General features: G+C 30.9%; 3 protein-coding genes across 3 annotated transcripts in view; 2 read left to right on the forward strand and 1 right to left on the reverse strand.

Moving 5' to 3' along the window:
* Positions 1-86: 86 nt before the first annotated feature.
* Positions 87-5,997, forward strand: LOC132717992 (cyclin-G1-like). Its single transcript, XM_060701602.1, has 8 exons — positions 87-792; positions 1,420-1,491; positions 1,754-1,903; positions 2,180-2,254; positions 2,486-2,740; positions 3,140-3,244; positions 3,531-3,730; positions 4,596-5,997. The coding sequence occupies exons 1-8, from the start codon at positions 655-657 to the stop codon at positions 4,750-4,752; spliced, it is 1,152 nt and encodes a 383-aa protein (XP_060557585.1). The 5' UTR covers positions 87-654; the 3' UTR covers positions 4,753-5,997.
* Positions 5,998-7,443: 1,446 nt separating this feature from the next.
* LOC132717980 (exosome complex component RRP42-like) lies at positions 7,444-8,733 on the forward strand. The gene has a single exon (XM_060701589.1). It carries the CDS (start codon positions 7,525-7,527, stop codon positions 8,395-8,397), a length of 873 nt encoding a protein of 290 aa, XP_060557572.1. The 5' UTR covers positions 7,444-7,524; the 3' UTR covers positions 8,398-8,733.
* A 3,744-nt stretch (positions 8,734-12,477) lies between these two features.
* Positions 12,478-13,077, reverse strand: part of LOC132717994 (nuclear pore complex protein Nup98-Nup96-like) — a gene marked incomplete at its 5' end in the record, with an annotated part of 32,072 nt that continues 31,472 nt past the window's right edge. Inside the window, 1 exon segment of the mRNA XM_060701604.1 lies at positions 12,478-12,859. Within this exon segment, the coding sequence (XP_060557587.1) occupies positions 12,754-12,859 (106 nt within the window).

The raw sequence follows: 13,077 nt of genomic DNA on the forward strand, positions 1-13,077 counted from the left end.
TTCATGGGCCGCTCTTCTGCTAATTGATAGGAAAACTTGTAATAAAAGCATAATCAGATAATACAGTATTGTCTATCAATATCAAATGAAAATAACAAACAAAATTTAAAGGTAATGAATATTATCACAGAGTCGGTAATTTATCGAAGTTATAGGATTACATATTTATGCGGATTAGTACATCCAAGGCGTTTGAGTAAATTGTCTCGTTCTGGTTGAATGATCTGTCAAACAAGTTTTCTTGACAATCTGACATTATCGAGTAACTTATTCTTTTATAATTTTCTGTGATAGGGTAGTAGAAGCATTTTGTTGCTTTTCTTATAGATAAAATTAATTTCCCATCGCAAATGATCTTGTTTCACTTGTTTGTTTACGTTCAAAAGAATCTAATTATAGCTCATATGCAAATTAGTTATTTTGGACCAATGAAACGTCGCTTCGAGCAATTAAATGAAGTGATAACCAATGAAATTTGTTGTTTCATTACTGGACGGCCGCCAATATTCGAACGATCAGTTGTTTGACAGCTGTCGTCTGTAAACAAAGAGACTTAACGGTGGTTACCAATTTTTTTATTTGGTACCCCGATTTGCAGGTGTAAAACTATTTAATTTACACTTGCATTAGGTCTCTTACTAATTCAAATATAATATGGTAGCGTTTGAAGTCATACACAATGGACAAAATGTGGAAAATAAAACGATTACGGTGGACGTCAAAACGGAGGCGGAGGTCAAGTTCAAACTAAAGAAAGGAATTTCAAATGAATGTGCAAAAGTAACGCCAAAGGTAATGATTAAATCTTTTTTCTTTGTCAGCCTCTAACTAAACAATATAAACTTTTGATTGGTATGTATAAATATATATACACACTGCACTTTTTTGATAAATTCTGATGCAGTAAATTTTTGATGAAGTGTACACAAACAAATTATCTAGGTCACAAATTCGTTTACATGAACTCTGAGTCAGATAATTTGTTTACTGTATAATAAGCCCCTCTTTTCTCTATGGATATTTTCAAAAAGTTGAAATTGTATGTTACAACACAGAGCTATATATGTTATAAAAGTCTCTGTTTACAAGAGATACGAATTTTTGCATAAAAAATTAAACTAACCAGATTTTCATCAGGTCAGAAGGTAGGAAATCATTGATACAGTTCAATAAATGGAGGGTCACCTTAGTAGCTGCATCCTGATAATTGTGACCTTCCAGTTTAGATTCTCTTACACTGAAAGATACTAAATCTGCATAGGAATGACTTATCTTCATTTGTCTTTATTCATTTATTATGTATGAATGAAATTTCATGCTTTTTGCAGATCTTTCTTTGTAATATGATTATATAACTTTGTCTTGAAAGACCTTTTATTAGAATATAGATATAATAAATAATATAATAACCCTTTTCAGGTGCAAGAGATTTTTGGAAAGTTACAGAAACTAAGAGCAAAAGAAGAATCTCAGCTTTACACACTTGCTTTGGTAATTAGAGTTATTTGAAATGAAATATCTACAGTACTAGCTTTAAAAATAAATTTCAGACAAGTATTCTTAATATGACCACTGATCAGATTAAGTTCATCATGTAACAAATGATCTTTTTCTTAGTAAGTTAGTTATCAACAGAATAATACCTTATCAAAGATTCATTTAAAATGGTTATTAACTTATTTATCAATATTATATAATTAAATATATAGTACTGTTATAATATTATAATAAAAACATTTTTATTCTTTTACAGCCTTCAATTGGAACAGAAGATTGTATAGGTGTCTGTGAGCGGGACTCGGCTATTACATCAATTAAGTCTATGCAAAGATTTTACAACTATGACAGTGAAACTCTAGCTGATGCTGTAAACTTTTTAGACAGATTTATTTCCAAAGTTAAGGTAAGGCATCACAAGTGAAATTCCTATATACATGGGTAGTATGTCACAGTACATATAATTACTTGAGGCAATAACTTTGTCACACTAATAACATTGAAGTTTAAAAGAATTGGTACATCCATATCTCTCTTTGTAGCAATGTATTTGGAGATAGATTGAATCTTAATGATGAAAGCAAGTTATAAGTTTTTGAATTTTCCTTTTTTACAATTATGTTGTTATTGCTTAACTGGCATGTGAAAAAAAAGTCAATCCATCCATTTCTATTCTGTGTAGGTGAAAAGGCGCTATTTATCTTGTGTTGCTGCTGCAGCCTTTTTCTTGTCAACAAAAATGAATGAAGAATCTGAGGTAAATATATCAAATATTTTCTTTAATGTTTTGTAAAGTAGAAAATTGTGGCACTGGAGAAAATTTATACAAATTGATGGAGTCCTTAAAAATGATAATGAGATAATTTTTTCATTTTCTCATGTAAATTATAAAGTTTTTATGTAGTGTCTTTAATAATGTCTATTCAAGAAAACAAACTAAAACATTTGTTTGGTTAAAAAAAATTAAATGCTTTTATTTTTTCTACAGTACCACCCTACAGCTACAGACCTCTCAAGTTTGCACCGTCATTGCTGGAAACCAACAGATTTAAAAAGGATGGAAAAAATTTTACTGGATAAATTAGACTGGAATCTCCACCCTTCTGTCACCAGTTTGTCATACATACATATCATATACAGAATGCTGTCACTGATTAGTTCACAGGTTGACAGACACTTCTTAGAGTTATTAGTACAAAGATCAGAGCTGTTTATGAACTATACCAGATGTGCAAGATATCAGGTAAGCCGATCAGTACCACATACTCAATTCATTTGCTATTTCATCAGTGGCATCTGATTTACACAAAATTTAATACTTGAATATTGAATATACATTTCAATTCATGAATCTTGTATTTTAAAACTTTATATATTCTTAAAGTATGTCTTATTAATAAGTTGCAGTAAAACAATTTTCTCAAATCTTTATCAGTTAATGATATTTCAATTTGTTATTTATATTCTTTTCTTCTAATAAGCAGTGCAAAATGAAGGAATGATATTTGTTTGTATTTGGTGAAAATCAACATTAAATTTACTATTAAGATTATCTGGGAGAATAATGTATTTTTTCAAGCATCTCAGATTTTGTATGCTGTAAGTTGTTAATACCATTTACATGATAGACTTTCATTTTCAGGCCAGTACCCTTGCATTGAGTATAGTGCAACAGTGTTTGAAAGAAACAGATCTCCATTCCAATTTATCAAAATACCTACTTATACATGTCCAGACAGTACTCAGGGTATGTATGATATAATAATTAAATAAGTATAACTATTACTGTTAATTCCTATATGCTCTGTTTTAAGAACTATGTGAAAATGTCAGCTTCTTCATATTTTCTCATATTGTTAGCCAGAAATATTACGCATTATGTAAAAAAGTTTCCATAATCAAGCAATGTATTCAATAATATTCATTTTATGATTAAAGTAAGTTAGATACAAAGTATAAAAAAGTATTTACATCAATATCCAGTTTATTATTATCATCAATTTGGTAACATGATATATGTACGTGTTTTACAGGTAAGCGACTCGGAGCTGTTTGATTGTCAATGTGCAATATCTAAACAACTGGAGCTGTACAACACACATCCTTCTACTCATCCCCGGTGCCTCCCCATCCCTAGAATTGTGCCACGCCCTAACTTAATCAAAAGGCCAAGTTTTTATTGTAGTACTGATCTTCCTACAATAGAGGAGGTGTCATGGGGCACTGATTCTAGGTATGTTCAAATTAATTACATTTGTGCAATCGACTTTATGTGCAAACTTTTAATGTCACCTGCAGAAAAATTGAACATTTTACAACAATTAGCTAAAAATTTTATTATAGAAAATAAACCAGAAGATAAGTATCTTTCAATTTTTTAGTTGATAAAAGCAAACTTGACAATGTTCATTATTAATGTTTGAAACTGAATTTCTGTAAGCAACCTGAACAATTTACATATTAAAATGTTTAATATGTTTAATAACTAAGAATTTTTGATAGCATTTGCCTCCAATTAGATAATTCCATACCCATACATCAATTCACAATTAGAATATAAATGGGGTATATATGTACAGTATTGTGCCTATACAAGAACTGCTATTTGACAAAATACCTTGGCATGGCTGAGTGGTTAACACAACGAAATAGTAATCTAATGATTTCTAGTTTCATGGGTTTAAACCCTATCAGGGGCAAGCCATTGTTTCCTTGAGCAAAAAAATTCACACTCATTGTTCAGTGATACTAGTTGGTTCCAGGAACAGATCGAATGTGTCTATAAGCTTATAGCTTCCTACACAATCTAAAACAATCTCTGTGTAAACTAATCATAATGTACAGGGCCTTTTTACCTTCTTTAACAGGGGCCAGTATAGGGCTGCTTCCCCAAAGAAAATTTCTTTAAAATCGTGCAGTTTTCCCCAAAAATTGAATTTACATCAAGTTTTTTCTTCCCCTTTTGCAAATATACTGTGTAATTTTTCCCCAAAATTAAGGGCAGGGCTGCTTCCCCAAACTGTGAAAAAAAGCCCTGATGTATTAAATAAGTGTTTTCAAACAAACAAGTTATCAATGTATATATCTTTTATTTTCAGTGAAGATGAAGAAGCTATTCAACTAGATAATGATGTTGAATGTTTTACAACAGGGTCATTCAACATCACCCAAACATACTGCCATTTACTAGACCAGTGTTATCCCAGAGACCAAGATTTATTTCATTACAAAAAGTGCAATATTACTGTGTTATAAACACCAATAGATTTGTATGAATATATTTTTATCAATGCATGTTAGATTTTTTATTGTTATAAAGATTTTGAAAATACGAAGAAAAAAATCTTAGAAGTAGGTAGATATTTTAAATTATAAACTTATTGTTGTATATTATTTTTACAATTTATAATTCAGTCAGCAATATGTTATGGTTGAACCCTTTTAAATGTTATTTTAGGAGTTTTTTTATTCTTGTTGTGTGTAAGTGTGTTTAAAGTGTTTTAGAATTAACCAATTGAGATATTCTTGTTAATTTTGTATTTTAAATGGTAAATTTGTTTACTTACTCTTTAGCAAAGATTTGGTGCAAGCTATTATAAACACTAACAAAAAGAAAATGGTTTAAAAGATGCCATTTACTTTGAAAGTTAATTATAATTTAAGTATTATTCATTGATTTTAAAACATTTCACTGTTAAATCATTTTTAAATGTACCATAATTGTTGAACTTAATTAACATTTAAATGGTTTATCATTGAATGTTTTTATAATATAATATTAAGTGTTATGCCTTATGTTAAGATCGAATTTCTTGTATGCCATCTGCTGTATTTTTGTCTCAGAACAACATTGGTTTTATTTTGTATAATGTAACAATTCAATATTAAAGAATCATTAGTCTGTTTGTGTACTTGAAATGCAAAAATGTGAAGATAAAAGAGTAAAATATGATTATGAATGTAAAATTCCCAAGGAGACTGCTTCAAGCAGGGATATAATCTGTGATATAATATATATTTCATTTTAGACACATTTTAATTAGTCATCATATATCATTCATTCATTTACATTATATTTGTCCCGTTCTTTAGGTAAAAAAGGACCTCTGTATGTTTATCATTTTATTTTACGTGCAAACTTTAAAAGATATGTATATAAATCTTGTTTTACATTAATGAAAAATATGTGCAAAATATTTTCAAAATATTACCAATACTGCTATCCAAAATTGATGTTTTTGTCAATCTTACAGGCAAATTTGGTTAGAGCAAGCAAGTTAATACAATTTAATGTACTAAAGTACACATAGAGGTCCCTTTTTAACCAAGATTTGTGCTAGTTTAAATACACAAATGATATATTATCATCATTAATCATCTTTATAAAGCTATAAACTGCCAAGAAATATAACTTTCAACATTTATTTTAAGAAAGTTTTACACTGTATTTTAATTCCATTATGTCAAATATTATAGGGCCTAATAAAGGAATGCAAAGAATTTCTAGTCTTGTATTTGATTATTTCATATCTGTATCTTGTTGTTATGTTACATCAAATTAAAAAGTAATGATGGTGACTACGGTAATATAGGACTGAAAACTGTAGCAGGAAAATTTTTCTTGCCATATTTCTGATAGGTTACTCCTCTGATGTAAGTTAAGTTCAAATATGGCACTTTTCACGATTATGAATGTGATACAACTGTCATTTTTCATACGATACCTGCGCTTGGTACAGTTCACCACTTTCATAAGTACAAAATGTACTCCTACCCCTTCTCTGCAGCTGGATGAGCTAGTACTGAATTCACAGTAGTGAGAGGCAAATGGTTTAAATATAACCAAATAAGACGTATATATATGCAAGATTTCATTTATGAACCAGTCAATTGCTGTATTGACTATCTTCAAGAGATGTATTAACTATATTCAAGAGATGTCAATTAACTCTTCAAGAGATGCATTAAATTGACTATCCTCAAGAGATGCATTATTTATCCTTAAGAGATGTATCATCAATCCTCAAGAGATGTATTATTACTAGCCTATCTATTCTCAAGAGATGTATTAACTATCCTTAAGAGATGTATTATCTGTCCTCAAGAGATGTATTGAATATCCTCAAGAGATGTAAAATTATAACTATCCTCAAGAAATGCATTATCTATTCTCAAGAGATGTATTATAACTATCCTTAAGAGATGTATTATCGATCCTCAAGAGATGTATTATAACTATCCTCAAGAGATGTATTAACTATCCCCAAGAGATGTATTGACTATCCTTAAGAGATGTATTATAACTATCCTCAAGAGATGTATTTTATATCCTCAAGAGATGTATTGACTATTCTCAAGAGATGTATTGATTATCCACAAGAGAATGTTAATGGCAATCCTGGTATATACTGAGTGGGATACAAGTTAATCAATTTTAAATTGGTTTTACAGAGTCTGGAAGAAGTGTTGGAAATGATTTTTATTTATGAAATGCAACATTGATCACAATGTTTAAGGGATTTTAATATCAAAATACAAAATTGAGCTAGAAATAGTATAAGACCCTAGTCTGACTGTTTGTGCTACGTCATAGTTTGGTTAAAAAGCAACAAATGTAAACAAACTATCTTAAAATATTTTTGGTGATGAAATATAAATTGGAAATGGAATGAAGAACCAGTACCTGATACACTTAAAATATTTTACAGATATGTATTAATTTTTTATTAGATAATTGTCATCCTCTTTTCTGTCATTTAAGATGTAAATTACTAACTAATATCATAATTTCCTTACATAAAATAAATATCTGTACTCCGTTTATTAAAGATATGAAATTGTTACAATTTATATCTGTTTACTGCTTACCTGCTAATTGGTAAGTATTGGCGGTGTTCAACCCTTCAACCCGCTTTGCAATGTTCACGCATAGTGAATTAAATGAATCACAAAAAGCATGCTTCCGGCAAATTGTAAACAATTTTAGAATTTTTGTCTATCGAATAATCACTTAATCAGTTTGCAAATATGGTTGACATTCAGTTAAGTGATGCAGAAAAAACATATATCATTCATGGAGCCCAAGATAACCTACGTATAGACGGACGAGGATGTGAGGACTACAGACATTTGGAAATCGAAACGAGTGTTGTATCCAATACAAGTGGTTCAGCTAAAATAAGATTAGCAAATACAGATATTCTAGTTGGTGTCAAAGTAGAACTTGGTGAACCATTGCCTGAAAATCCTGACAAGGGGAGACTTGAATTTTTTGTTGATTGTTCCGCAAATGCCACCCCAGAGTTTGAAGGCAGGGGTGGTGAAGAGTTAGCTACAGAGATAAGCAGTATGCTAGCACGAGCATATGACTGCCCAAGTTGTCTTGATCTTAAACAGTTGTGTGTGGTTGAAGGAAAGCAGTGCTGGGTGGTTTATATTGATGTTTTATTGTTAGAGTGTGGTGGAAATTTATTTGATGCAGCTTCAATTGCAGTGAAGGCTGCTTTATTTAACACTTGTATACCAACTCTTACAGTGACACAGGATGAAGGACATATAGAATTAGAGTTGTCAGATGACCCATATGATGTACAAAGACTTGATGTCATACATGCTCCATGTATAGTTACACTCAGTAAGCTTGGACATTCTCATGTAGTGGATGCCAGTCAGAAAGAAGAGGCGTGTTGTTTAGCTAGGCTAATACTTGGGGTAACAAGTAAAGGAACAGTAACTGCAATGAAGAAAGAAGGATCTGGAAGTCTGGATGTTTCTAGTGTTCAAGACATGCTAGAGACGGGAAAGAGAGTTGGACAAGCTTTGAACAAGAGCTTGATGGAAGTTTTACTAAGCGATGACAAAGTTGGTAAATCTAAGGGCGTGACGGGCTTTCTACGATAACAAAGTCAATTACAAAGATAGCACTGTTGAAATGACTTCAGTGATAATCCATGAAAATTCTCAGCATTCAGCAGATTTGTTCTAATTTTTATGGTTACACAAAGGCTGTACATATTAAATGTCATGCAGGAAGTGATAAGTACAGATATGTGTAATGGAATTAATTAAAACAGAGTAAACGATATGAATTAAACATTAAATTTCACTTGTGTGTAAGAACTATATGATGTAAAATATTATTCATAGAAATACTACTTCTGTCAAATACCTTTCAAAGGAATTTGAAAAATGACATTTTGGTCTCTTAAAAGGCTCTATATTAATTATAAATATCATTCAACTCAGGGTTCCCGCTGTCGCTCGCCAATGGCGCCAAATGCGACAAAATATTAATTCTGGCGCATAAAATCTTTAATTGGCGAATTTTACTGGCGCCAACGTAAGATAAAAGCATCCGACAACTAGTACACTTAAATGTCATAAGCCGGCCGCGTCAAATTACATAAGCGGCCCAAAATGTGAAAGGTCACGCGCTATTAGTTTGTTTATCGGTACCGTATAATCAATTATGTCATCAATTGTGTGACACTTTGGGAACATGTGAAGATGAGAGTGGTAATTTTGTTAATTGAACAATTTACGACTTGGAGCACTGATAATTACATTGTGTGTCAACAGGTGTTAGTAGCGAACAGAGAAGTGAAAGATCGTCCGTGATGTTTGACAAACCTTAAACTTAGGTAAGTTGACTCAAATAATTACAGTTTGAAATATTAAATCGGATGACAATTAAAAGAATAATTTCACTAATGATTGATCTAAAGCCACTGTTACTGCAATGTTAATATTTTCATATCTGATAGTAAATGGCTGAAGTGTCTATTCATATGCAAACCCTATTAAAAATAAACAATATTTTTCATTGTTAAAATACTTGGTATCTATTTCATATTTTGTTCTCATTGATTTTGAAGATGAAGTCAATTTATAGTAATGTTTTTTTTTTATTTTGTATCTGTAGATCACCAGATTGTCGGGTAGAAAGCTGTGAAAGATCTTGGCTCAGTCCAGCCTGTGAGAAGAACTGCTATACTGGCAAAACGGTGGAAAACAGGAATGACTTACTTAACATGATGTTCTTGATTACATTTATGCTGTCATGTGTATTTATTTAAATAGAATTTGAAAACCACATAATAGTATGTCATATTTTAGATAATAAACATGTGCAGCTGTAATAAAATGAAATATTATAAATATGTGTTTGTAATCATAATGATATATAACTGCTAGCATATCTTAGCAAAGATAGGCATGTCTCCCTTGCAGAATTATTGGCTCCAACTTTGGAGCCATTGGCTCCAACTTTTTCTGATTGGCGAATTTGGTGGCGCAAACTAATTTTGACCCAGAGGGAACCCTGCAACTGCAATCTTATATCAGTTATTCAAATAAAACATCATACTCATCAAAGAATCAGTGTTTGTACATTTATGAAAATAATTTGAAAATACCATATTTTTTATTATATATTTGTCAAAGGATTTCAATACTCAAAACAAAGGAGCAGCTGAGCAAAGGCCTAGTTGTTTATCAGGTGTGACAAGGTGTCATCTGTTTGTGCCCCACTTGACTTTGTTCAGACTTGTATCCTCATGTGAAACCACTGTCAAGTATTGGTTTATAGATTCCAGTTACACACAGTGCTCACTTCAAAATCAAGCTTAGAAATAATGATTAATCCAAGATACTTGATTTTGGTATGTGACTTGCAAAAATGTAATGCTTTTCCTTCTTTACCTATATAATGTAACTTCCTGTGTCAGAGGTTTTTACAGTCTTCCCAAGTCTGAAACTTTATGGAAGCCCTGTTCATGAGCATTGTTCAAAGCATAGGTTTGTTTACTGAAATTACTATACAGGGAAACATTGCAGGTTATGCACTGGTTATCGACATCCATTACCATACTGAGCTTTCGGCTATTGGAAAAGTAGTGATAGTAATTAGAGGTCAACTTTCTAAGGCATTGCTAAAAAGAGATTAATTAATGTCAGAATAGGACTCAAGGGATATTATTCATATACATGTATGCAGAATCATTAATTTATCAAATTTTATGCATAAATGTCAAAATCGGACCAGAATTGCCATTCTGGAGCTTAAACACAGTATTGTTTCCTTAGTTTGATACAAAGGCCAAAAGTTCTCTGTAAATATATAAAACTGATATTTTTTTAGTATATTTCTTTTGCTTGTTTTGACTACACAAAATGTGAGTCTCTTGCATGAACCCAGAGTTCGGAACTTCAGCAGGCTGATAACAATTGTGGCTTGGGATGGCGGAAGGGTGTTGTTTTGATAAATGTTTTAAAGCCTGTCAAAATAATTATAAAGATTAGAATATTTATCTTATCATCATATTTGATAATTTTCTGTTAAAATACATATAAAAATCCAGCAAGTTTTGTTCACCATTTATTTTTTTCAAACAAAATTTTTACATATATACATACAATTTTGAAAAGTACACGAAAAAGATGCAAATATTCACTGACAATGAAAACAAATACATATTATGTCAAACAAAAAACAGATGCATGATCTGGGTTTCAAATTGTAAACATAATTAGTGCTTTTATCATGTTGCTCATTTCATATATACATCGCCTTTTCTGTAAAATACATTTTCAAAGTCTTACCTTTAACCTGTTAAATTTGTCTAATGGATTTGACCAGAAGCTTTGAATTCAGAGGAGAATTTCAGTATAAAAATGCAAATATTGCACTGCAAGAGAGCCTAGTCAGAATTTGCATCTGTACTGGTGGCAAAGGCTAAATACTTTAGGTTCCAGGGTTAATGTGGTAAATTAAGTTAAAAAGTTTCTTATCATCAAAATTACATAATTTTTGTATAAAATAAACCTCTAAGCTCCCTAAAGTTTTCCCTAAAAAATCCAAACTTACACCAGCTTTTCACTTTTCAAAATAAGCAATTCTAGCAAAGTTCTTCTCAAAATCGAGGCTGTTGGTTGATGTTTACCCTCCTTAAATTTTGCTAGAGGTTAGAGTTTTCTTCATCACTGCTTTCACTAAAGGTTAAATCCTCAAATGAATAGTGCTGAGTCATCAGTATTACATATGTCCCAGTAAACTACCATGTACATATATAATTTCAATTATTTCTATAAAAACAGAAACTTCCCATTAAAAATGTACATACAACAAAGCAGTACAAGTTAATTAGTGAAATGGAAAATGACAAAAATGATGGAAAATCAAAAATCATCGCATATTTTACACAACAAAATGTATACAATTATAAACACTGACTGACAATTGACATAGTCAATACATTGCCACATTATCACCAATAAATATGTACATCGTAAATACAAATCTTGCAAATGACAATGCTCACTTGATCACAAATATTTTTTTCTTTTGTCACACCAACATCGTATTGGTCATATGGCAACTTTCCAACATAACTGGAGGAAGAAGACATCAGGTGCCCCTTTGTGAATTATTACAGGCACCTTTAAGTAAGTAGAAGCATCAATGTTGCGTAAGCTAACTAGACAGCTTCCTTACTATAACTCGTGGAAAATATATACAGAAATACTTTGAGATTTTACAATCACAATCATGAATCAATAAACATTTTCCTAGTCCTTAAGAATAGAATGTCATTTGTGAAATATAAATTTTTGGGGGAAAAAACCCAACAAATTACAAAGTACATGATCAATGCGATATCAACTACAACAGTATAAAACCATGTGCCTTTACACTTTAGCAATATGAAATTTTGAAGACTTGTTACAACAAGGTTATATAGACATTTTATTTAAACTTGAATTTCTTTGTGGCTTTTTTCATCATTGAGACATCAACTTTTTGAGGTCTGGAGATACTTCATAATAGTTAGGGAACCAGCTTGCCTAGCTTGGGCATAACAGTTGGGCAACCAGATCAAACAAAAATATATACATGTACATTTTATCATAATTAACTAAACTGCAATAAAGCTGGGATATACGATAAGTTGTATGTCCCAGAATAAAGCTATTTTTTAAAAAAAAAAAAGATGAAATATTTGGATTTATGTTTAAAGCAAAGATTATATGCAGTACTATGGGGAATTACACGAAACAATATTACATCTTGATTTATGTCAAATTTCCTATAAATCAAACGAACACAAAATCTGTGAAGAAAGAAGTAAATAATCCAAATACTTCAAGAATGGATTTTTTTTCAACAGTTTTACAAGTTCTCGGTATTTAACAAGTTAAATTGATGATAGTCTCATTGAAACAGACTATAATATTATAATTTTTAGTTATGCTATTTTTTCATGCAACAGCCTGTTCCATTGTGTAGCTTCTAGTCAATGCTCGAAGTTCATGTAAGATGTAGTCTTCTGGCATCTGTAAATTTCTAATGTAAGGTGCTAGTAGCCTGAAATATAAATAGTATCATAGTTTTATTTCTTTAATTTTCATTCATGAATGCTGGATATTAAAAGTAACTGCTTCATTGACAGGGCCGGCAAAATTTGATTTGGACTTATTTGTCCGTTTTAAACTAAAGCATTTTTTTAAATTTGTCCATATGATATTTATACAGTAAATTTTGAAAATTTTCACTTGTCCATACAGGCTGCGGAACAACCTGGG

This window comes from Ruditapes philippinarum, unplaced genomic scaffold, assembly GCF_026571515.1.
Source record: "Ruditapes philippinarum isolate M1 unplaced genomic scaffold, ASM2657151v2 ctg1723_1_1_1_1, whole genome shotgun sequence".
NCBI classification, from domain to species: domain Eukaryota; kingdom Metazoa; phylum Mollusca; class Bivalvia; order Venerida; family Veneridae; genus Ruditapes; species Ruditapes philippinarum.

Excerpts from the sequence above, each read along its gene's own strand:
- LOC132717992 (XM_060701602.1), top strand. The coding sequence starts at position 655 with ATGGTAGCGTTTGAAGTCATACACAATGGACAAAATGTGGAAAATAAA. Across the intron at positions 793-1,419 it reads GTGCAAAAGTAACGCCAAAG|GTGCAAGAGATTTTTGGAAA; the intron begins GTAATGATTAAA and ends AACCCTTTTCAG. Across the intron at positions 2,741-3,139 it reads CCAGATGTGCAAGATATCAG|GCCAGTACCCTTGCATTGAG; the intron begins GTAAGCCGATCA and ends TTTCATTTTCAG.
- LOC132717980 (XM_060701589.1), top strand. The coding sequence starts at position 7,525 with ATGGTTGACATTCAGTTAAGTGATGCAGAAAAAACATATATCATTCAT.